The 21,576-nt window shown below is 49.5% G+C and overlaps 1 protein-coding gene across 1 annotated transcript in view; it reads right to left on the bottom strand.

Annotated features, from left to right (window-relative positions):
* CCDC57 (coiled-coil domain containing 57) overlaps positions 1–21,576 on the bottom strand; it is a 102,628-nt gene that overhangs the window by 61,799 nt on the left and 19,253 nt on the right. The window contains exons 6-12 of the mRNA XM_030828501.1: positions 20,842–21,000; positions 15,479–15,641; positions 14,918–15,049; positions 9,648–9,870; positions 8,703–8,861; positions 4,726–4,745; positions 310–441 (exon numbers count right to left, since the gene is read on the bottom strand). Coding sequence (XP_030684361.1) covers positions 310–441; positions 4,726–4,745; positions 8,703–8,861; positions 9,648–9,870; positions 14,918–15,049; positions 15,479–15,641; positions 20,842–21,000 — 988 coding nt within the window. The remainder of the gene's footprint in view (positions 1–309; positions 442–4,725; positions 4,746–8,702; positions 8,862–9,647; positions 9,871–14,917; positions 15,050–15,478; positions 15,642–20,841; positions 21,001–21,576) is intronic.

Below are 21,576 nucleotides of genomic sequence, written 5' to 3'. Positions count from 1 at the left end.
ACACACCCCATTAACCAGGACCCCTCTGAGCGGGCACAGCCAGGGCCTGGTGTTCCGGCCGCCAGTGCTGCCTCCACTGCCTGGACCATGCTTCCGAGATTCTCATGGCATGCCTTCCACGAGCACATCTGAGATGAACCAGTTCCTAGGACCTCCCCACAGCCCCTTCCTGAGGAAAAAACAGGCAGAGAGAGGTCAGTGGATGCCCGAGGTCACCTGGGGTCGCACCAGGCAGCCGCTCAGAGCCCACACTTCCTCCCCCAGCAGCGGTTCTCTAGGAGGATGACCCCACAAACTTGACTGCCTCACCTTCTGTCTGAGTTGTGTCACCAGCAGGTTTAGGAGCTGCACTCTGTCCCCAAGCTTCCTGAGTGCCAGTCCAGAGGATACTGGGCCAGCTTGGACAGATCCTCCTGCTTGACCAGCTTGGACAGACCCTCCTGCAGAGAAGAGTGGCTTCTGTCAGCTCAGATCTGAGAATGAAGGAAGACCTTTCTGGGGAGACACACATCTCTATCAGCTCTCCCTTTCCTGTGAGGCCATGGCACCAGCGGCTGACCCCAACGCAAAGCTGTTCTTCACTGGAGTCAGCAGATCTGGTCTACGTGAAGATTAGAGATGTTGTACAGAAAGCATAATACTCATGTAAAGAAAGCAAGAATCCTTGCAGGAAAAAGTCTGACCTTACCATGTAATGTCTGATAGAGACCAATTGCTCCAGTCTGTCCAAGTAAAGAGCCACTTGCTTGGAAATTAAGAAAAAAGATGCCACATAACACAAGGTCAAAGAAAAAAATCACAATGGACATTAACAACTATTTTGAATGGAAAGATAACAACAATACTACCTTAGAAACTTCAGGAATGAATCTAAAGCTGTCCTTCCAAGAATAATTACAGCTTTAGATAAATATTTTAAAAAGAAGAAAGGCCAAAAACCAATGAGCTAAACATTCATCTTAAGAAATCAGAGGGCCAGGTGCAGTGGCCCATGCCTGTCATCTCATCATGCTGGGAGGCTGAGGCAGGAGGATCCCTCGATCCCAGGAATTCAAGGTTACAGTGAGCTATGATTGAGCCACTGCACTCCAGCCTGGACAACAGAGCGACACCTTGTCACACACACATGCAGAAAAATAAATTTAAAAAGAATGACCAAATTAAAGCCAAACAGGGCCAGGCATGGTGGCTCACGCCTGTAATCTAAGCACTTTGCGAGGCTGAGGTGGGCAGATTGCCTGAGGTCAGGAGTGGGAGACCAACCTGGCCAATGTGGCAAAACCCTGTCTCTGCTAAAAAAAAAAATACAAAAATTAGCCAGGCGTGGTGGTGCGCCCCTGTGATCCCAACTACTCAGGAGGCTGAGGCACGAGAATTGATTGAACTTGGGAGGCGGAGGTGGCAGTAAGCCAAGACTGTGCCACTACACTCCAGCCTGGGCGACAGAGTCAGACTGTGTCTCAAAAAAAAAAAAAAACACCAAATAAAGTAGGAGGAAGAAAAGATAACGTTAGTATTAGATATTGAGGAAACAGAAAATAAATGTATAATAGAGAATCAACAAAATAAACAGTTGATTCTTTGAGAAGGCTAAAATTAACACCCAATAATACTAAGCAAGGAAAAAATAGAAGCAAATGACTAATATAATTAATGGCAAAAAGGAGTCATCACTTCAGATCCCTCAGACATTTAAAAACTCATAGGATACTATAAGCAACTTTATGTCAAAAATTTGAAAATTTAGATGAAATGGACAATTTCTTAGTAAAATATAACATCAAAAATGTACAAAAAAGAAAATCCAAATGTCCTATAACTATGAAAAAAACTGAATTCACAATTTTAAACCTTTCCACAAGGAAAACTCCAGGCCCAGCTGGTTTCAAAGTTGAATTCTACCAATTATTTAAGAAAAATTAATATAAGTCTGATACAAACTTTTTTAGAAAACGGAAAAATAGAGAATACTTTCCAACATATTTATGAAGCCAGAGTAACTCTGATTCCAAAACCTCACATGAACATTATGAGAATTGAAAATTATGGGCCAGTCTTACTCATGAACATAAATGTGATAATTCTCAATAAAAAACACTGGCAAACCAAGCTGGGCGTGGTGGCTCACACCTGTAATCCCAGCTACACAGGAGGCCAAGGCAAGAAGATGGCTTGAGCCCAAGAGCTCAAGAACAGCCTGGTCAAAGAGCAAGACTGTGTCTCATTTAAAGAAAAAACAAAAGAAATATCAGCAAACCAAATCTGTCAAATTATAAAAAGAAGAATCTATCTTACATGTTGAATTCACCCTGGAAGTGCAAGGGTGGTTTAACCCAATGGAGCCCCTGCAGTCCACCCGCATTTCCCCCGCTAATCTCAGCTAACGGCCCAGCCAGAACACAAAAAGCCCCACTAGGGGAAATTCTGAACGGTGAGAAACGAAGGCTGAGCGTCTAGGGGCTTCAGATCCCGGGGTGGCTGGCAGGGAGTCCCTCGTCTCCTTCCTGCACACACTGGCCTGGTGCTAGGCGGCCACAACCCAGAGCTCAGACCAAAAAAAAAAAAAAAAAAAAAAAAAGGCTGAAGAGAAGCTGCTCCTGGGACCCATGGAGCAAGAAGATGGGGACGTGCAGCGGAGCCCTTGGGACCACACCTGCCCTCCTGCCAGCCCACGGTCCTGCAGCCTGCTGTAGACAAAGGCCAGCTCGGCTTCTGGGAGAGCATGTGGGGAGGGTCACAGGAGGAAGGAGGTCTGCATGAAGACCCCCGAGGAGCAGCCATGTAAAACCAGCCAGTATCAACAGAACGAGCACAGCAACCGGGCCTGGCGGGGGACACTGCCCAGGATTTAATTGGCCACTTGGTAGCTCATGTGTGGGCAGAGTAAAATAGCATCATCAAGGCTCTGGAAAGTAATGGACATTCAAACCTCAGCCCACCAGAGTGGGCCAGGATGCGCAGTGTGATCCCAGAAAGGCTGACTACCTGACAAAATAAAAGACAGAATTAACATAGATTTAGTAAGAACCAGAATTTCATAATGTGACACTTCAAAATGTCCACAGTAAAAAATTACAGGAGGCTGCCTGTAACTCCAGTACTTTGGGAGGCCAAGGCAGGAGGATCACTTGAGCCAAGGAGTTTGAGAACAGCCTTGGCAATATAGTGAGACTCCATCTCTGATTTAAAAAAAAAATTACCCGTCATATTAACAACCAAGAAAATCTCAATGTGAATGAAATAGACAACACCAAGATGACACAGACATTGGAATTATTGGATGAAGATTTTAAAGCAGCCGTCATAACAATACTCCAGCAAGTTACTGGGGAGGGTAGACGTGAGAGAATTGCTTGAAGCCAAGAGTTTAAGATCAGCCTGGACAACATAGTGAAACCCCATCTCTACAAAAAAAAAAAATTAGCTAGGCATGGAGGTGGTATGTATCTATGACCCCAGCTCTGCAGGAGTCTGAGGCAGGAGGGTCACTTGAGCCCAGGAGGTCCAGGCTGCAGTGAGCCATGATAATGCCATTGCACTCCAGCCTGGGTGACAGAGCAAGACTCTGTCTCTAAAAAGGCAAACAAATACACAAACAAAAAACTCCGGAAAGCAATTTAATACACTCTAAAAACATATGGCAAAATGAAAGTTCCAGTAAAGTAAGATATAAAGAAAACTAAGGCCAAGTGTGATGGCTCATGCCTGTAATCCAAACACTCTGGGAGGCTGAGGCAGGAGGATCAGTTGAGGCCAGGAGTTCAAGACCAGCCTGGGCAACACAGTGATACTCCATCTCTACAAATATAAAAATAAATTAGCTGGGTGTGGTGGTACACACCTGTAGCCTGTAGTCCCAGTTACTGGGCAAGCTAAGGTGGGAGAGTCCCTTGAGCCCAGGGGGTCAAGGCTGCAGTGAGCTATGACCATACCACCACACTCCAGCCTGGACAACAGAGCAAGGCCCTGTCTCAAAAACAACAACCAAAACAACAACAACAAAAAAAAAGGAAAAAGAAAACCAAAATGGAAATTTTAGAAACAGAAACAAAAATCCCACTGAATGGGCTCCACAGCAAAATGGAAATGACAAAAGAAAGAACTGATAAACTTGAAGAACAGAGGAAAAGAAACTATCCAATTTGAACAAGAGAGAAAACAAATTGAAAAAAACAAAACAGAGCCTCAGGGACCAGTAGGACAATAACAGAAGACCAAACGTTTGTGTCCTCAGAGTCCCAAAGTAAAGAGTGTGGAGCCGAAAAAATTACTTGAAAAATAATGAATGAAAACTTCTGAAATTTGGTGAAAGACATAAACTTTCAGATCAATATCAAAAAGAATAAACCAAAGAAATCTATGCCCAGATACAACATAATGAAATTTCTGAAAACTAAAGACAAAAACTCTTTTTTTTAGATGGATTTTTGCTCTTGTTGCCCAGGCTGGAGTGCAGTGGCGCGATTTCGGCTCACTGCAACCTCTACCTCCCGGGTTCAAGCGACTCTCCTGCCTCAGCCTCCCAAATAGCTGGGATCACAGGTGCCTGCCACCATGCCCAGCTAATTTTTGTATTTTTAGTAGAAATGGGGTTTCTCCACTTTGGCCAGGCTGGTCTTGAACTCCTGGCCTCAAGTGATCCACTCGCCTCAGCTTCCCAAAGTGCTGGGATTGCAGGCACCCGCCACCACACCCGACTAATTTTTGCATTTTTAGTAGAGACGGGGTTTCACCATGTTGGTCAGGCTAGTCTCGACCTCCTGACCTCAAGTGATCCACCCACCTCGGCCTCCCAAAGTGCTGGGATTACAGGCGTGTGCCACCGTGCCCAGCTAATTTTTGTATTTTTAGTAGATAACGGGGTTTCGCCATGTTGGCCAGGCTGGCCTTCAACTACTGACCTCAGGTGATCCACCTGCCTTGGCCTCCCAAAGTGCTGGGATGACAGGCATGAGCCATGGCGCCCGGCCTGTCAACGTAATTTTAAAAGTTAAGTGTGAAAGAATGTCCATCATATTCATCCTTGCCATTAGTTTTCCTTCACTCCTGACGTTCCTAGTTTCCTTCCTTCCGTTGTGTCTAAAGTACCTCCTTTATCAATTCTTTTAGATCCAGTCTGCTGGTGACAAACTTTTCCGTCATCTGAGAATGTCTTTATTCACTCTCACTCCTGAAGAATATTTTTACTGAATGTATAATTATGGGTTGACAGTTTTGTGCTTTCAGTACTTGAAAAATATTATGCCACTTCCTTCTGAGGAGACATCTGATGACAGCTGCTGCTGAGAACCCACCACCGCTCCAGTCACTGTCCCCTGTAGGCTATGCATCGCTCTCTCTGTGTGCTTTCAACAGTTTTTGTCTTTAGGCCGGGCACAGTGGCTCACGCCTGTAATTACAGCACTTTGGGAGGCCAAGGCAAGTGGATCACTTGAGGCCAGGAGTTCGAGACCAGCCTGGCCAACATGGTGAAACCCTGTCTCTACTAACAATACAAACGCCACCAGCTGGGCATGGTGGCATATGCCTGTAACCCTAGCTACTTCGGAGGCTGAGGCATGAGAATCACTTGAACCCAGGAGGCAGAGGTTGCAGTGAGCCGAGATTGTGCCACTGCACTCCAGCCTGGGCAACAGAGACTCTGTCTCAAAAAAAATGAAATTCATTTCAAATATAAAAGAGAGAGGTAGGTAAAAAGAAAAAGGGATGAAAAAGTTATACCACGCAAATGCTAATCAAAAAGCTCAAGTGGATTAATTAATATCAGACAAGGTAGACCTCAGAACAAAGAACGTTGCCAGGACAAAGAGGAAGATTACATAACAATATAAGGGTCAATTATCCTAAAAAAAAAAAACACTAAATGTATACACATCTAACAACAAAGATACAAAATATATGAAACAAAAACAAAGAATCATGATTTAAAAAATAAAGATCTATATTAAAACGAATAGAAAGAAACTTCCTTAACCTCCCTCCACTACCCCCACCACAAAAAACCTTCAACAAAAACTAAACCTAAAAAAGTGAAATGCTGAAAGTTCTTCCTCTGGGATTAGGGAGAAAGACAGCTATTATCAACATCATACTGGAGAGTTTAGCTAGGGGCGATAATGCAAGAAGAAGTAAACAATATCAGCATTGGAAAAGAAAAATAAAACCTCCCTTATTTTATTTTATTTATTTTTATTTATTTTATTTTTTTTTGAGACGGAGTCTCGCTCTGTCGCCCAGGCTGGAGTGCAGTGGCACAAGCTCGGCTCACTGCAAGCTCCGCCTCCTGGGTTCACGCCATTCTCCTGCCTCAGCCTCTCCGAGTAGCTGGCACTACAGGCACCTGCCACCACACCCGGCTAATTTTTTGTATTTTTAGTAGAGACGGGGTTTCATTGTGGTCTCGATCTCCTGACCTCGTGATTTGCCCGCCTTGGCCTCCCAAAGTGCTGGGATTACAAGCGTGAGCCACCGCGCCCGGCCTATTTATTTTTTTTTTTGAGACGGAGTCTCGCTCTGTTACCTAGGCTGGAGTGTAGTGGTGCAATCTTGGCTTACTGCAACCTCCGCCTCCTAGGTTCAAGTGATTCTCCTGCCTCAGCTTCCCAAGTAGCTGGGATTACAGGTACCTGCCACCATGCCCAGCTAATTTTTTTGTATTTTTAATAGAGATGGGGTTTCACCATGTTGGCCAGGCTGGTCTCGAACTCCTGACCTCAGGTGATCCACCCACCTCGGCCTCCCAAAGTGCTGGGATTACAGGTGTGAGCCACTGCGCCCGTCCAAAACCACCCTTATTTGAGACAATCTGTGCCAGTGGAGTGTCCTGTCTGGCCCCTCCCTTTCTTTTCCTGCCTTAGGCCTGCAGGTGGGGACTGCCTCCCCTACACTAAGGGGGGCTGTGGCTCCAGCAGGGTGAGGGCATCTGTGTGGAAGGCAGCCAGGCTGGGCTGTCAAGCTCGGTGATGCTGGGGAGGCATCCAGGCAGGAGAGGGGCCTCCAAATAGAGGAAGGGGCCACAGCAGCAATGGGGGATTGGTTACACCAAGAGGACTCGATCAAAGTAACTGTGTTAGTGATAATGGGCGAGCCAGGTTTCTCATTGTTGGAAAAGGAAGTTAGAATAATGAAAAAGAAAGCTAGAATGCTAGAATGAACCTTTTGATGTTGGACTAACCACAATGGAATAGATTAGCCTATGAGTTTGTCTTGAAATTAAGACCTTCCACTCACCAAAGACACCAGCGAAGGAATAAAAGGCAAGCCATAGACTGGGAGAAGATATTCGCACACATATAACCAACGCTAGGCTCATATTCAGCATAAAATACCCTAAAAAAATCTATGACAAAGCGCAGATGATCCAATAAACAATGGGCAAAAGACATGGCCTGGAGCTTCAAAAGGCCAATTCTATGACCGAACTCTGCCCCCAAATTTACAGGTTGAAGCTCTAACCCCGAACATGATTGTATTTGGAGACAGGGCCTTCGAGGAGGCAGTTAAAGTTGCATGAGGTCCTAAGGCTGGGGCCCTGGACTGTTGTCCTTATAAGAAGAGGAAGAGTCAGGCACGGTGGCTGACGCCTGTCATCCCAGCACTTTGGGAGGCTGAGGTAGGCAGATCACGAGGTCGGGAGTTCGAGAGCAGCCTGACCAACATGGCGAAACCTCATCTCTACTAAAAATACAAAAATTAGCCGGGCGTGGTGGCGTGCACCTGTAATCCCAGCTACTCAGGAGGCTGAGGCAGGAGAATCGCTTGAACTTGGTAGGCGGAGGCTGCAGTGAGCCGAAATCATGCCATTGCACTCCACCCTGGGCAACAGAGCAAGACTCCGTCCCAAAAAAAAAAAAAAAAAAAAAAAAAAAAAGAAGAGGAAGAGACACCAGGAGTGAGCACGCAGAGGGGGAGGAGCCACGTGAGCACACGGGGGAGGAGCCACGTGAGCACGCAGGGGAGAGGCCAAGTGAGCACGCAGGGGAGAGGCCACGTGAGCACGCAGAGGGAGAGTCCACATGAGCACGCAGGGGGGAGGAGCCACGTGAGTCCGCACGGGGGGAGGAGCCACGTGAGCACGCAGGGGAGAGGGCGCTGTCTGCAAGCCACAGAGAGGCCTCAGGAGGAACCCACCCTGCCGGCAGCCTGATCTCTGACATCCAGACTCCAGAAGTGAGAAAATAAAAACCCGTTGTGTAAGCCACCCAGGCTGTGGTGTTGAGTTATGGCAGCCCTAGCCAATCATACACCAGTGCACACAGGAAGAGATGTTCAATCCCACGAATCTCACGAATTTGCAAATTAAACCAAAATAGGATGTGCTATGTGTCCACTAGAGGGAACAGAAGGAGCCACTGACCACGTAAGTGTTGGCGCGCATGCAGCACCACGGCTACCTCGCACACTGTGGATGGATGCTTTGGAGAAGAATCTGGCATTATCAAGTGAAACACAGTGAAGGTCTGAAGACGCCAGACAGAAGCACAGGTGCCACAGAATTCCATTCACACCAAAATAGGGAACGCTAACTGCAGTGAGGAGTCAGGGCACGTGGGCTCTGGAGGGAGCACAGGGGGCTGCTGGGCCGGATGACGCCGCCCCAACGTCTGCAATAGCCTCAAGCTGTATATTTGCTATGAGCGGACTTTCTGCAGGGGTCAGATTTCAGTTTATAAAGGGACAGCAAGTAGCCCAGTGAGACGCGTACTCACCAGTCGTCTCTGTCGAGGTGCGGACGCTGGGCTGAGACTCAGCATGAGGTGAGGACATCTTTAAAGGATCCAACGTATCTTCTAGATGCTTTTCCAGAGTTTTAAACTTATGCTTTAGAGTTCTTATTTCTGCTTCAAGGGCCAGAACATAATCTGCCAAAAAAAAAAACCCAGTGAATATAACGCATACACAGCATCCTTTTGCACTTCCCTCCTGTGAGCACCAGCTCAGGGAGCCGATGCCAGCTCATGCCCGCCAGCTTCACTGTCCCTGTCCTCCTCACACTACAGCTTCACAGTAGTTTCCACACTCTCTGTGTGTGTCAGACTGAAAGACCTTCCCTCTCCTCACTGGTCAGAGTGTGCCAGCCAGAGACCAGCACAGTCTCCATGCTCTCCAGGAAGGGCTCAGCGATCAGGAGCAAATGCTCCACCTGCTGCCAGCCCACGTGCCTCTGTGCAGAGGGGCCAAGTCCCATCTCAAGAACGGAAGCTCTGCATCCATCCGGGCATCTGCCCACCCACAGCCACTCGTGGGGTCCCCGGGGGTCGGGAGACCCTCATCAGCTCTGCCACAGACGCTCCTCTGGAGGAAAGGCCTGCGGTCCCTCAGCCCCTGCTACCAACCCACTCTGGGACAGCACGACAGCAAGCCAGCCCTGGTCCAGGTCTAAAACAGGTTTTTAAGTGTGTCAAGCAGGTACCCTCATTTTTTCCTTCCACTTTACAAATATAAAAGCTTTTTGGTATAAAACTTAAGATCCCTTCTCTTGGAGAAAAAGCAGTTTCCATACTTTGAGTTTATTACAGGGGATGTTAACTTACAGGACTCTGAAATGAAGCCTCTTTGAAGCCAGTCGAGACCCATGCTCCCGTCTGTCCTCCTCCCTCCCTCTCCCGCTTCCCCTCCCGCTCTGTCCCTTTCTCCCCCTCACCCACCAGGAGTGGCGGCATCACCCCCAGCCTCTGGGTCAGGCTGGTTTGCATCTGTGCTCTCTGCTGCTGTCTGGACAGGAGGAGGAATCTGATGGCTTAGAGCCTCCATTTCTTTCCTCATCTGGGCAATCGCGTTTCGCAAGCTCATGTTCTGCTCTCGGAGCCGCTGGATCTCACTGGATGGAAAGTCTTTACTTATTTCTTCTTCATGCTGCCTGAGGAGCATCTGTCAAACACAAGGAAAAATGGCTACAAAAAGATGAATGGTTCCCCAGCTCGTCCTGACAGGCTGCGCCTCTGCCCTCCCTGCGCCCCTCTCGGGCCAGTCCCCCGCTTCGGCTTGGGCTGTGGTCCCTCCCCATCCCCAGGCTGTGATGCCCCTCCTTTCTGACCTGACAGAAGTGCAAATACGACACTCAAATTCCTGAAGCCTTCCATACTGTTGAGATCCCTACAGTGTCAAATCCACAGAGGCAGAAAGTGGAATGGGGGTGCTGGGGCTGTGGGTGGGGAGGGGGAGCCAGTGTTTCTTAGGGACAGAGCTTCAGTTTGGGAAGATGAGAACGTTCTGGAGAGGGTGGTGTGATGGCTGCACCTCCGTGTGAATGCGCTTCATGCTGCTGAACTGTGTGCACCAAAAAATAGTTAAAGCAGCCAGTTTTGCGTTATGTATACTTTAGTACAATCAAACATCCACTGAATAGGATGAAGAGCAGGTTCAGAGCGTGCAGAAGAAAAGGTAGTGAATATAAACACCTGGCAACAGAAAATACCCAAACTGAAGCTCAGAAGGAAAGCGGCCAAAGAAGAAAAAACAAGCAGAGCTCTGGAGACCAGGAACAAGGTGCACAAGGAACCAGGAGCCCAGACGAACGCGAAGGCAGGAGGCGCGTCTACAACAAGGCCAGACATGTTACAAATGCGCTGAAAGCCACACATCACAGATGACGAAGCAAATGTGCTGAAAGCCGACATCACAGATGACGAAGCTCAGTGAACCCTAAGCAGGATAAACAGAAAGAAAATCATACCAAAGAGCACTGCATAATCAAACTGCTGAAAAATCAGTGACAAAATGGAAACTCTAAAAGCAACCAGAGAAAAGAGACCTGTTACCCTAGGGTCAAAGGGCAGGCACAGGGATGATAGACCCCGCAAGGAGCCACCAAGGCGGGAGGACAACGAGGCGAGGTGGCTCTGGTGCAGGAGGAAAGACAGGCCCCGCCCACCCAGTTCCTAGGGTGAGGGAGTGTCGTTCTCTAACCAAAGGTGAGGGGCACTTCTGCCTCTGACCAGGAGGGACTCACCGCTATGAGTCTTTCCCTCCAGCTGTGAACAACTAGAACGCCAGACACATTAGAGGAAACACCTGCTTCCAGACGCCAGCACAGACCCTAGATACTGGAGAGGGAAACAAAGTCCCAGGGTCTGGCCCAGCTCAACCTTGAGTCCAGCCAAGATGTGTGCAAAAGGCACAGCTTCCTCTCCTGTGGAGCCACCCTGAGGGACGCAGAGCCTGCTCCCTACTCTGCACTCCGTGAATATAAACCTGAAGCAAGACCTGCACCCCTTCCTGGGACGCTCTGACTCCCCGGCCCACTGGCTCCTCCATGCTCACCAGCAAGGCCAGCTGGCCTGGGCTCCCAGGAGGAGAGCTTCACACACTGTGCTTAGCGGTGGAGATGATGCGAACAGAACGTGAACCTCAACTGGCAGTTTAGAAACAGAGACAGGAAACTGCCCACCGCAGTGCCGTGATCACACTGGCAAACAACATGAAGGACCACTGGTAAGAAAATCGCTAGGTGCGTTATGGTGTGGCCACTTGATAAAATATGCAGCCACTTAGATTCTATTTGTGAAGAATTGTAATGACATGGGAAAATAGTTATGGTAGAACCAAAATGAAGAAAGAATTCTACTGGAGCAACAGTCGCATGAGGGGCAGGCCCTTGAAGGCCGTGCTCCACCTGGCCAGTTACAGATTGGGATACCGAGTGCTCGGAGGCTTACCAGGCTCTGTCCTAGGATGCGCTGAGGGTGCTGGCTGCATGGCCTCACTGGCTGAGCATACCCATCACAGCGGCAAGCAAGGCTCAGAGGGCTCGGCAGTGTGAAAGGAAAATATCACTAAGCTAAAGGGAAAAGTCAAGCTGGGAACTGCTCAGGGCAAACCTGCCTCCCATTCTATTCAAAGTCACCCTTTGCTCACTGAGATGAATGCATATCTCACTGCCTCCTTTGGAGAGGCTCAAGAGGCTCATCAGAAACTCAATGCAACCATCTGTCTCTTACCTACCTATGACCTGGAAGCCTCCTCCCCACTTCGAGTTGTCCCGCCTCTCCAGAAGGAATCACTGTTCATTTTACATATGTCGATTGATGTCTCATGTCTCCCTACAATGTATAAAACCAAGCTGTGCTCTGACCACCTCAGAACATGTCGTCAGGACCTCCTGAGGCTATGTCACGGGTACGCATCCTCAACCTTGGCAAAATAAACCATCTAAATTAACTGAGACCTGTCTGAGATTTTCTGGGTTTACATTTTGGTAACCACAGGGAGATTCTGAGTAGAGATGCCTCTGACCTTTGACAAAACTCCTATCGGTACTTGGTACTGGAATGAGCTAACTTTATGGCTCAAACCAAAAGGACAATTTGCCAAGGTCTGGGAGCACCCCCTCCAGAGAATCCCGGATCTCCCCAAATTTGGTCAAGATCTAAAGTTTATTTTGCTGTACAATGTTGGCAGAAGAGCTGAGGCAGGGCTTGCTTGTCTGACATAATGTAAAAGAGTCTTGGAACATGTCCTGGGTCCAGGGTCTAAAACCCCTCATGACCTTTGGAACACCAAGCTCTGTGCCAACGGGTGGAAGACTGCCCTGCCGCACTACAATCTAAGCCCAGGGCATAAAACCCCTTGTGGCTTGGAAAGAACCCAGGGCTCAGGGCATAAAACCCCTTGTAGCCTCTGGAATTGTGTCCAGCCTTGCTGGCCCCTTGCTCCTTGCTCTCCCAAGATCATAAATTGATTTTATCTTGAATTAGAAGAACCTGTTCTCCCTTATGTCAAGTAGCAGAGCATATGCGAAACCGTCACAGCTACGCTTGATGCACCGCTACTTTTCTACCCCTACGTCCTCATGCCCTCACAGCCGCACGTCCTCACTACCTGCTTCTTTACTTGATTACCAATAAACAGTGTGGGCTCCCAGAGCTCAGAGCCTTTGCAGCCTCCATACACTAGCGTTGGCCCCCTGGACCCACCCTATGTATTCTTGTCTCATTCCTTTGACTCTGCTGGACTTCGTAGCCCCCACGACCTGGTGTTGGGTCTGATCACCCCAACAGTACAACTCCCTTTTTTTGGAGTTTTACTTGCTTCCAACAAGGAAGGCAAGTTTCTCCTGCTTCATGATGATGGAAGGCAGGTAACTCCTTTATGGAGTTTGCACTCACTTCCAACAGGGAAGATGAAGGTTTTTTTTTTCCTGCTTCTAGGATGGCAGAGAGCAGTCTTCGGCCTGAGACCTATCCCTACGTAAGTAACTGAATTGGCATTTGTCTTGGCTAAAGTTAAGATTAGCAACCAGGCCAGGCATGGTGGCTCATGCCTGTAATCCCAGCACTTTGGGAGGCCGAGGTGGGCGGATCACCTGAGGTTGGGAGTTCAAGACCAGCCTGACCAACATGGAGAAACCCCATCTCTACTAAAAATACAAAATTCGCCAGGCATGGTGGCTCACGCCTGTAATCTGAGCACTTTGGGAGGCCTAGGCAGGCGAATCACCTGGGTCAGGAGTTCGAGATCAGCCTAACATGCAGAAACCCCGTCTCTACTAAAAATACAAAAAATTAGCCAGGCATGGTGGTGCATGCCTGTAATCCCAGCTACTCAGGAGGCTGAGGCAGGAGAATCACTTGAACCCAGGAGGCGGAGGGTGTGGTGAGCAGAGATCACACCACTGCACTCCAGCTTGGGCAACAAGAGCAAAACTCCGTCTCAAAAAAAAAAAAAAAAAAAAAAAAAATTAGGCCAGGTGTGGTGGCTATGCCTGTAATCCCAGCTACTTGGGAGGCTGAGGCAGGAGAATCACTTGAACCCAGGAGGTGGGCAGTTGGGGGAGCAGGGGGCGGTGAGCCAAGATCGTGCCATTGCACTCCAGCCTGGGCGACAAGAGCGAAACTCTATCTAAACAAAAACAACTCCAAAAATTAGCCAGGCATGGTGATGCACACCTGTGGTCCCAGCTGTCGAGCAGCTGAGACAGGAGGATTGCTTGAGCCTGGGGGTAGGAGGAGATTGCAGTGAGCTGAGATTGCACCATTGTACTTCAGCCTGGGCAACGAAGTGAGAACCTGTCTCAAAAAGTAAAAACTACATGAATGAAGGACGAGCTAGGAACATTCTTGATACCAGTTAGGATCTGAGTCCTAAGTACACTCGGCTGCCTTCAGCCAAGCCTCAGGCAGAGAAGCAAATTGAATGGGAGAGAATGCGCACCAGCGGTGCTTCCTGCGGGGAGGTGGGACCAGCAGGGGCAGGGACTCTTGGGTGGTCTTGTTCGGGTGGGGATGCTTGGGCACACTAACATGTCGGCTGCACTGACCTGTGCACTCCAGGCCTGCGCGTTCTACTGCGTGTACAACACCCCACAGAAAAAAGCCATCTGCAGGCCTAGGGCAGTCCTCCCGTGCTGGGCCCTCTGTGCTCTCCTGCAGCCTCCTACAGCCCTGCACCTGGCTCCCCTCTGCCTGTGGACCCAGCTCTGCTCTGATGAGCTGTGACAGCTCAGGCAAGCTTCTCAGTGTGCCCATGTCTCAGTGGACATGGTGCCAACCTCCAAGATGAAATGAGTGGAGGGACGTCAAGGCCTAAGGGCAAACCCTGGCATAGGATGAGTACTTAACTATCGGCTACTAACGTCACTGCTCAACAAAATCAGGAGCGGTGATGACAAATTCCTAGCATAAAATGACCTGCTGTGACAGTCCTGAGGCAATACCATAAGAACAAACTCACATGAACGTCTGATAGTTATATGTGGATTTGGGACTTTTAAAACTTTTGAAAATGAAAGATACAAAGAAGCCTGAGTTCACCTTAACTCTCTAAAGCTTCTGACTCACCTTTGTTTGGGCAACAGGTCATTTAAAAAGAACACAACTGAAAGACTTAACTCCAGTCTTCGTAGGATTTGAGGATCCGGTCCTATTTTCCCACTGCTGCTGTTGAGCAAAGTTTCAAAGAGCAGGCTGGGCACTCTCACCTGTGCCCCTGGTCCGGGGAGCCCATGTATCCTCAGGGCCTGCATGGCCTGGTCTCGTTCCAGGGTCACAGCCTTCAGCACCACCTCCTGCTCCCGTAGCGCCTGCTCTGTCTCCTGCAGCTTGGCAGCAACCTGGGAAAAATGCTGGGACTCAGTCCCTGTGTGGATGATGGGGCAGCTCCCATGCCTGCTGAGGCTCCAATGGCACACATAGGTGGGAGATGCTCAGAGCACCAGGCTCCCCACTGTGGCCAGGCCGCCAAACCCTTCCTGCCCATGCACACCCCAGGCTGCCCTTGCAGGCCAGTTGGGATCATGCAGTGCTACTCAAACCACGCGGCTGGTCAGCTACAGAAACAGCTTATGCAAGAAAGTCAAGGCGGGTGGAGAGGCGGGGCGCATTTTTATTACTCTAATTTTTGTTGCTACACAGCAAACTGCTCAGTGAGGTTTAGTGTTTTCAAATTTAAAGAACCATTTGGTGAGAACCAGACCCGTCCTGCCCAGCCCCACCTCTGCAGAGATGCCGAGAAGGCCCCAGGCCCTGGTGGCCGCACACACCTGACTTTTTGCCGTGGTCAGACCCTGAATCAGGGCCTCTGACTTTTGGATCTGGTCCCTTTCAATGTCGTCACAGCGGCGCTGCCAGTCCAGGCCCAGCTGCACCTGATCACGCTCCAGGCTCCGCTCCCTTTCCACCGCCAGGGACAGCTGTTGCTTGTACCTAAGGACACGTCCAACCGCCCAGCATTAATGCTTCCTGAGGTCCCTTCCACAGGAAAAGTGGAGGCGCAACGGGAAAGGCAGGGCTGCCGCTGTCCCTCCTGCTCTCGCGTGGCCTGTGCTGGGCTGACATGCTCCCAAGCTCCTGTGGATGGGCACACGGGGATGCCCAATACAAAGACGAGCAGGCGCCAAGGATGCCCAGATGCCGGAGAAAACCCAACACCATGGATGAGGGTGATGCGCACAAAAACGGAAGAACCAGCATGCAGGAAGAGAGGGAGGAAAGCAACAACCTTAAAAGATCATAAACGCGGTTATGCACAAAGGAACGGAGCTATGAAAGCAAACAAGCAGAGCAGGGTGGACCCAGCCACACGGCGGGCAGGGCTGGGAGAGTCCCCGGAGCAAGTGCAGAGCAGGATGGACCCAGCCAAAGGGCGGGCAGGGCTGGGAGAGCCCCCGGAGCAAGTGCAGAGAAGGGTGGACCCAGCCACGGGGCGGGCAGGGCTGGGAGAGCCCCCTGAGTGAGTGCAAAGGGACAGAGGGGTGGGAACGCAGGAACCCGGGGGCTTCCTCCAGAAAACCAGAGTCTTAGATCAGAATGGAGGGAGGAAGCCACCCAGGATGTAAAGGGGCAGGTCCACCAGGACAGAGCAGACGCCAGCCTTCACAGAGCTCTAGAGACCCCACACGCACACAGTAAGGGGAAACGTTACAGTATGAAGGACGAAAGAAAAGTCTACAGGGAAAAAAGAACAAGAATTGGACTGGGACTAGGCTTTACACCAGCAACTCTGGGACAGAAGGCCATGGGGCCACACACTGGGGGCAGAATTCCAGGCTGTGGGTGATCCTGTGACAGGGGAGAGGTCCCTCCTGTCCCAGGCAATGACAGAGATGGTGGCATGGCTCTGCGTGAGACTGGAGACTCTCCTGCTGGCCTCATTGCACCGGTGAACTTCAGGGAGTTTGAATGATAGCAATTGAGCCACCGTGTTGTGAGAGGGTCCCTGGAGGGGCTGCGTGGCCAGGACTAAGGACGCCTCTAGGGTGCAGAGTGACCCTGGCTGTCACCCAGCGAGGGAATGGAGGCCTCGGCCCCACAGCTGCAGGGACTGAATTCTGCCAACAGCTGGGTGAGTCTGGAAGGGGCCCTGGGCCTCCAAGGAGAGGCAGGCCCGGCCATCACTGATTCCAGCCTGGAGAGACCCTGAGCCGGGAACGGCTGAGCCCTGCCCAGGCCCTGGCCCCAGAACCTGAGATAATAAATGGGTGTTTAAAGCAGCTAAGCTGCTAAGTTTGTGGTAGTTTATACACAATGTGTTCTTGTTTTGTTTAATTATTTTTAGGTTTTTTTGGATACAGAGTCTTGCTCTGTCACCCAGGCTGGAGTGCAGTGGCGTGATGTTGGCTCAGTACAGCCTCCACCTCCTGGGCTCAAGTGGTCCTCCTACCTCAGCCTCTCGAGTAGCTGGGACTACAGGTGCATACCACCACGCCTGGCTAATTTTTGTATCCATTATAGAAACAGAGTTTTGCCATGTTGCCCTGGCTGGTCTCAAACTCCTGGGCTCAAGCCACCTGCCTGCCTTGGCCTCCCAAAGTGCTGGGGTTACATGTATGAACCACCACACCTGGCCACACATTTTTTTTTTTTTTTGAGACGGCATCTGGCTCTGTCACCCAGGCTGGAGTGCAGTGGCACGATCTCGGCTCACTGCAAGCTCTGCCTCCTGGGTTCACGCCATTCTCCTGCCTCAGCCTCCTGAGTAGCTGGAACTACAGGCACCCACCAACACGCCCGGCTAATTTTTTGTATTTTTAGTAGAGATGGGGTTTCACCGTGTTAGCCAGGATGGTCTTGATCTCCTGACCTCGTGATCCACCCACCTCGGCCTCCCAAAGTGCTGGGATTACAGGTGTGAGCCACCGCGCCTGGCCTTTTTATTTTATTTTTTGAGACAGAGTCTCTCTCTGTTGCCCAGGCTGGAGTGCAGTGGCGCAATCTCGGCTGACTGCAAGCTCCGCCTCCCGGGTTCACGCCATTCTCCTGCCTCAGCCTCCTGAGTAGCTGGGACTACAGGCACCCACCACCACACCCAGGTAATTTTTTTGTATTTTTAGTAGAGACGGGGTTTCACCATGTTAGCCAGGATGGTCTCAATCTCCTGACCTCGTGATCTGCCCACCTTGGCCTCCCAAAGTGCTGGGATTACAGTCGTGAGCCACTGTGCCCGGCCCCACAGATACATTTTTAAATCCCTGTAACTGCAAAAATAAATCTTTAACACGACACAGCAGCTGTCACCATGCCTATCTTCCCACCTTAAACAACTGGGACACTGGGCAGAAAATGGGGCACGGCTTTCACAGAGTGAACGATGAACACACGAGTGGTGTGGGGCTGAGGGCCCTCAGAGAAGGTCCTCGCGAGATGGGCCCACTCACCGCCCGGCTTCTCTCCACAGGCCCTTCTGGATCCCCGCAGGGATGGCGAACCACACAGAGCACGGTGGTCTTGCTGTGAGGAGGAGATGAAGGTTGGAGTTTGGAGAAGCTGAAGTGGCTGAAATGGGCTTCATGAGGCAGAGGGGCAGAAAGGAGGGGATCCTGGGATCTGTGCAGGGATCCCTTAGAAGCTGTAGCTGACAGCCACATGCAAATACACAGGAGAAGCCAACACGGGCTGGGCCAAGAGCAACTCGTGGGAACGAAGCAGCCAGCAGGGAGCTGCACGTGCGGTGATTCCCAGAGCTCCTCAGGGCGGCCGGCAGAGCATCCTTGGAGCTCTCTCTCCAGGGCACGCAGTGGGGTCTGGGAGTCATGGTGCTGAGTCAGCCCTGGTGAAAAGGCTTCTCTAGACCTGCCCCACCTGCCCTCGCACTGATTTTAAACAAGTCTCAAATGGGTCAAGCTGCCATGTAAATACTTAACTGCAGCCAAACAAAAAACAGCACAGCCAAATCCAGACACTCGCCAACATCATATTCACCATGTCTGACATCCAGTGAAAACTTACCAGATGGGCAAGGAAGTAGAAAAAAATGTAGCTCTCTCCAGCAGAAAAATCAGCCAATAGAAACAGACTCAGAAATAAAGATAGGATGGAATTAGCAGATAAATACATTTAAGCAGCTATTACAAATAAGTTCAGAGATTTAAAGGCAACCGTGCACAGAATGAGAGAAATTAAACGTATAAAAAAGTCTAAATATTGCAATATGTGCTGTTTTCTTTCAGTGAATGGAAGAGTTTAACGAAGAAGGAACATTGGAATCAAGAGTTGACAACGTAAGCCAGGCGGGGTGGCTCACGCCTGTCATCCCAGCACTTTGGGAGGCCAAGGTAGGTGGATCACCTGAAGTCAGGAGTTCAAGACCAGCCTGGCCAACATGGAGAAACCCTGTCTCTACTAAAAATACAAAAATTAGCCAGGCGTGGTGGCGCATGCCTGTAATCCCAGCTACTCTAGAGGCTGACACAGGAGAACTGCTTGTACCCAGGAGGTGGAGGTTGTAGTGAGCTGAGATTGCGCCATTGCACTCCAGCCTGTGTGACAGAGTGAGACTCCATCTCCAAAAAAACAGAAAAAAAGTTGAGAACGTTATCACAACATGTTTCTTTTCTTCTGCGTTAGTTCGTATTATGAGGGCTTTCTACGTACACAAGTAATAGGTAAATCTAAGTGTGCTTTCTTGAAGATATATTACATTATGTTTTATTTCAGTCAATGGAAGTATTTAACAAAAAAAAAGAATGCTGGAAGGAAGAGCTAAGAACATTATTACAACATGTTTCTTTCAGCATTGGTACTTTTCCTTTTTTTTTTTTTTTTTTTGAGACCGAGTCTCACTCTGTTGCCTAGGCTGAAGTGCAGTAGCACCATCTCGGCTCACTGCAGCCTCCACCTCCTGGGTTCAAGTGATTCTCCTGCCTCAGCCCCCCGAGTAGCTGGGATTACAGGCGCATGACACCACACCTGGATAATTTTTGTATTTTTAATAGAGATGGGGTTTTACCATGTTGTCCAGGCTGGTCTCAAACTCCTGACCTCAGGTGATCTGCCAGCCTTGGCCTCCCAAAGTGCTGGGATTATAGACGTGAGCCACCGCGCCCGGCCTACCAAACATTTATTTATTTATATTTTATTTTTTATTTGTTTATTCATTTTTTTGAGACAGAGTCTCACTCTGCTGCCCAGGCTGGAATGCAGTGGCACGATCTGGGCTCACCACAAGCTCCGCCTCCTGGGTTCAAATGATTCTCCCACCTCAGCCTCTGGAGTATCTGGGACTACAGGTGTGAGCCACCATGCCCGGCTAATTTTTGTATTTTTAGTAGAGATGGGGTTTTGCCATGTTGGCCAGGCTGGTCTCGAACTCCTGACCTCAAGTGATCTGCACACCTTAGCTTTCCAAAGTGCTGGGATTACAGGCGTGAGCCACCGCACCCGGCCCACCAAACACTTTTAAACCATCAGAACTCACTATCATAAGAACAGCATGGGGGAAACCGCCCCCATGAGCCAATCACCTCCCATCAGGGCCCTCCCTTGACACATGGGGATTACAATTTGAGATTAGATTTGGGGGGGGACATAGAGCCAAACGATATCATACAGCATACACATTCATCAAAATTCATCGAGTGTAGAGTTAAAATGGATGAGTTTTAGCATATGTATTCTGTAATAAAGTTGACTTGAATGTGTATGGGAAATAGAATGCTATCTTTGTTCAAGGAAGTGTTCACCCCAACGAGGAGATTCTTTGTTTTTGTTTTCCTTTTTGCAGAGATGGGGTCTCACTATGTTAACCAGGCTTGGTCTCCAACTCCTGGGTTCCAGCAATCCTCCTGCTTCTGCCTCCCTAAGTGCTGGGATTATAGGTGTGAGACACCATGCCTGGCAAGAGGAGATTCTTAGTGCAGGATCAAGCAGGAGCACCTTTATGGCTCTTATTACAGACTGAGAAACACCATCCTTTGGCCATGCTCCCTCCAGCAGGCAGCCCCTTCTGCATATCTTCCCACACCACCCCTGCGTGACCAGACATTCTATCTGTCTTGTTCACTGACTTTCTCCCCCAAGAAAATGTGAGGCCAGGGACTCGATCTGTTCAGTTTTGAATCCTTAGTACCTACAACAGCACCTGCCCATAGGAGACACTCAATGGAAATATCTGCCTGGGGACAGTTACCTTTCAATGTCCTGCTGGGATCGGGCCACCTGTACCTTGAGCTTCACCTCTTCTTCCTGCAGCGTCTGAATCTGAAGGTCTTTGGAGACCATCTCCTTAGATAGTTGAGCAATCTGAGCATCCCAGGCAGATTTTACAGTTGATGCATCTTCACGAAGTCTAAACATAGAAGGGAAACTATGTAGATGTGGTTCTCACTCACTAAAGTTGTCTCTTACACACCACCCCCCAGCAAATACACATGCATGTGCATACACACACACACACACACACACACACACACACACACACCTCTCAAAGGAAATCCACATCAGAGCTGAAACTTCCTGGCCTAGATGATGGAGATGGTTCCGCACAGAAGAATTAAGCATCCGTCCACCCAACTACCTCCATGCATGCATGCATGCATCCCACCAACCCAGATTCCAGCTAAGCTCCTGCAGCACACCAGGCCATGTGCCAGGTTCTTGGTGGGGGGAAGGTGAGGCATGACATGCCTCCCATGCCCACAGAGCCCACAGTCATGAGGTAGCAACACCTCCGACCAACTCATCCTCATGTCCTCGCCATGCCTAGCACAGCACCCCACGTGCAGAGACATTCAACACATTTTCAAATTGCCTAGTAAAATAAGGTTCTACAGAACCCATTAAATAACCTTAACAGCAGAACGCCTCTGGGAGAATTACCCAAAATTGAATAAATTTCCCAAGAAAATGTTCGGGACAATATCTA

This window comes from Nomascus leucogenys, chromosome 14 (genome assembly GCF_006542625.1).
Source record: "Nomascus leucogenys isolate Asia chromosome 14, Asia_NLE_v1, whole genome shotgun sequence".
In the NCBI taxonomy this organism is placed as follows: domain Eukaryota; kingdom Metazoa; phylum Chordata; class Mammalia; order Primates; family Hylobatidae; genus Nomascus; species Nomascus leucogenys.
The sequence above is the reverse complement of the archived record's forward strand: the minus strand, read 5'-3'. Positions and strand labels throughout refer to the sequence as shown.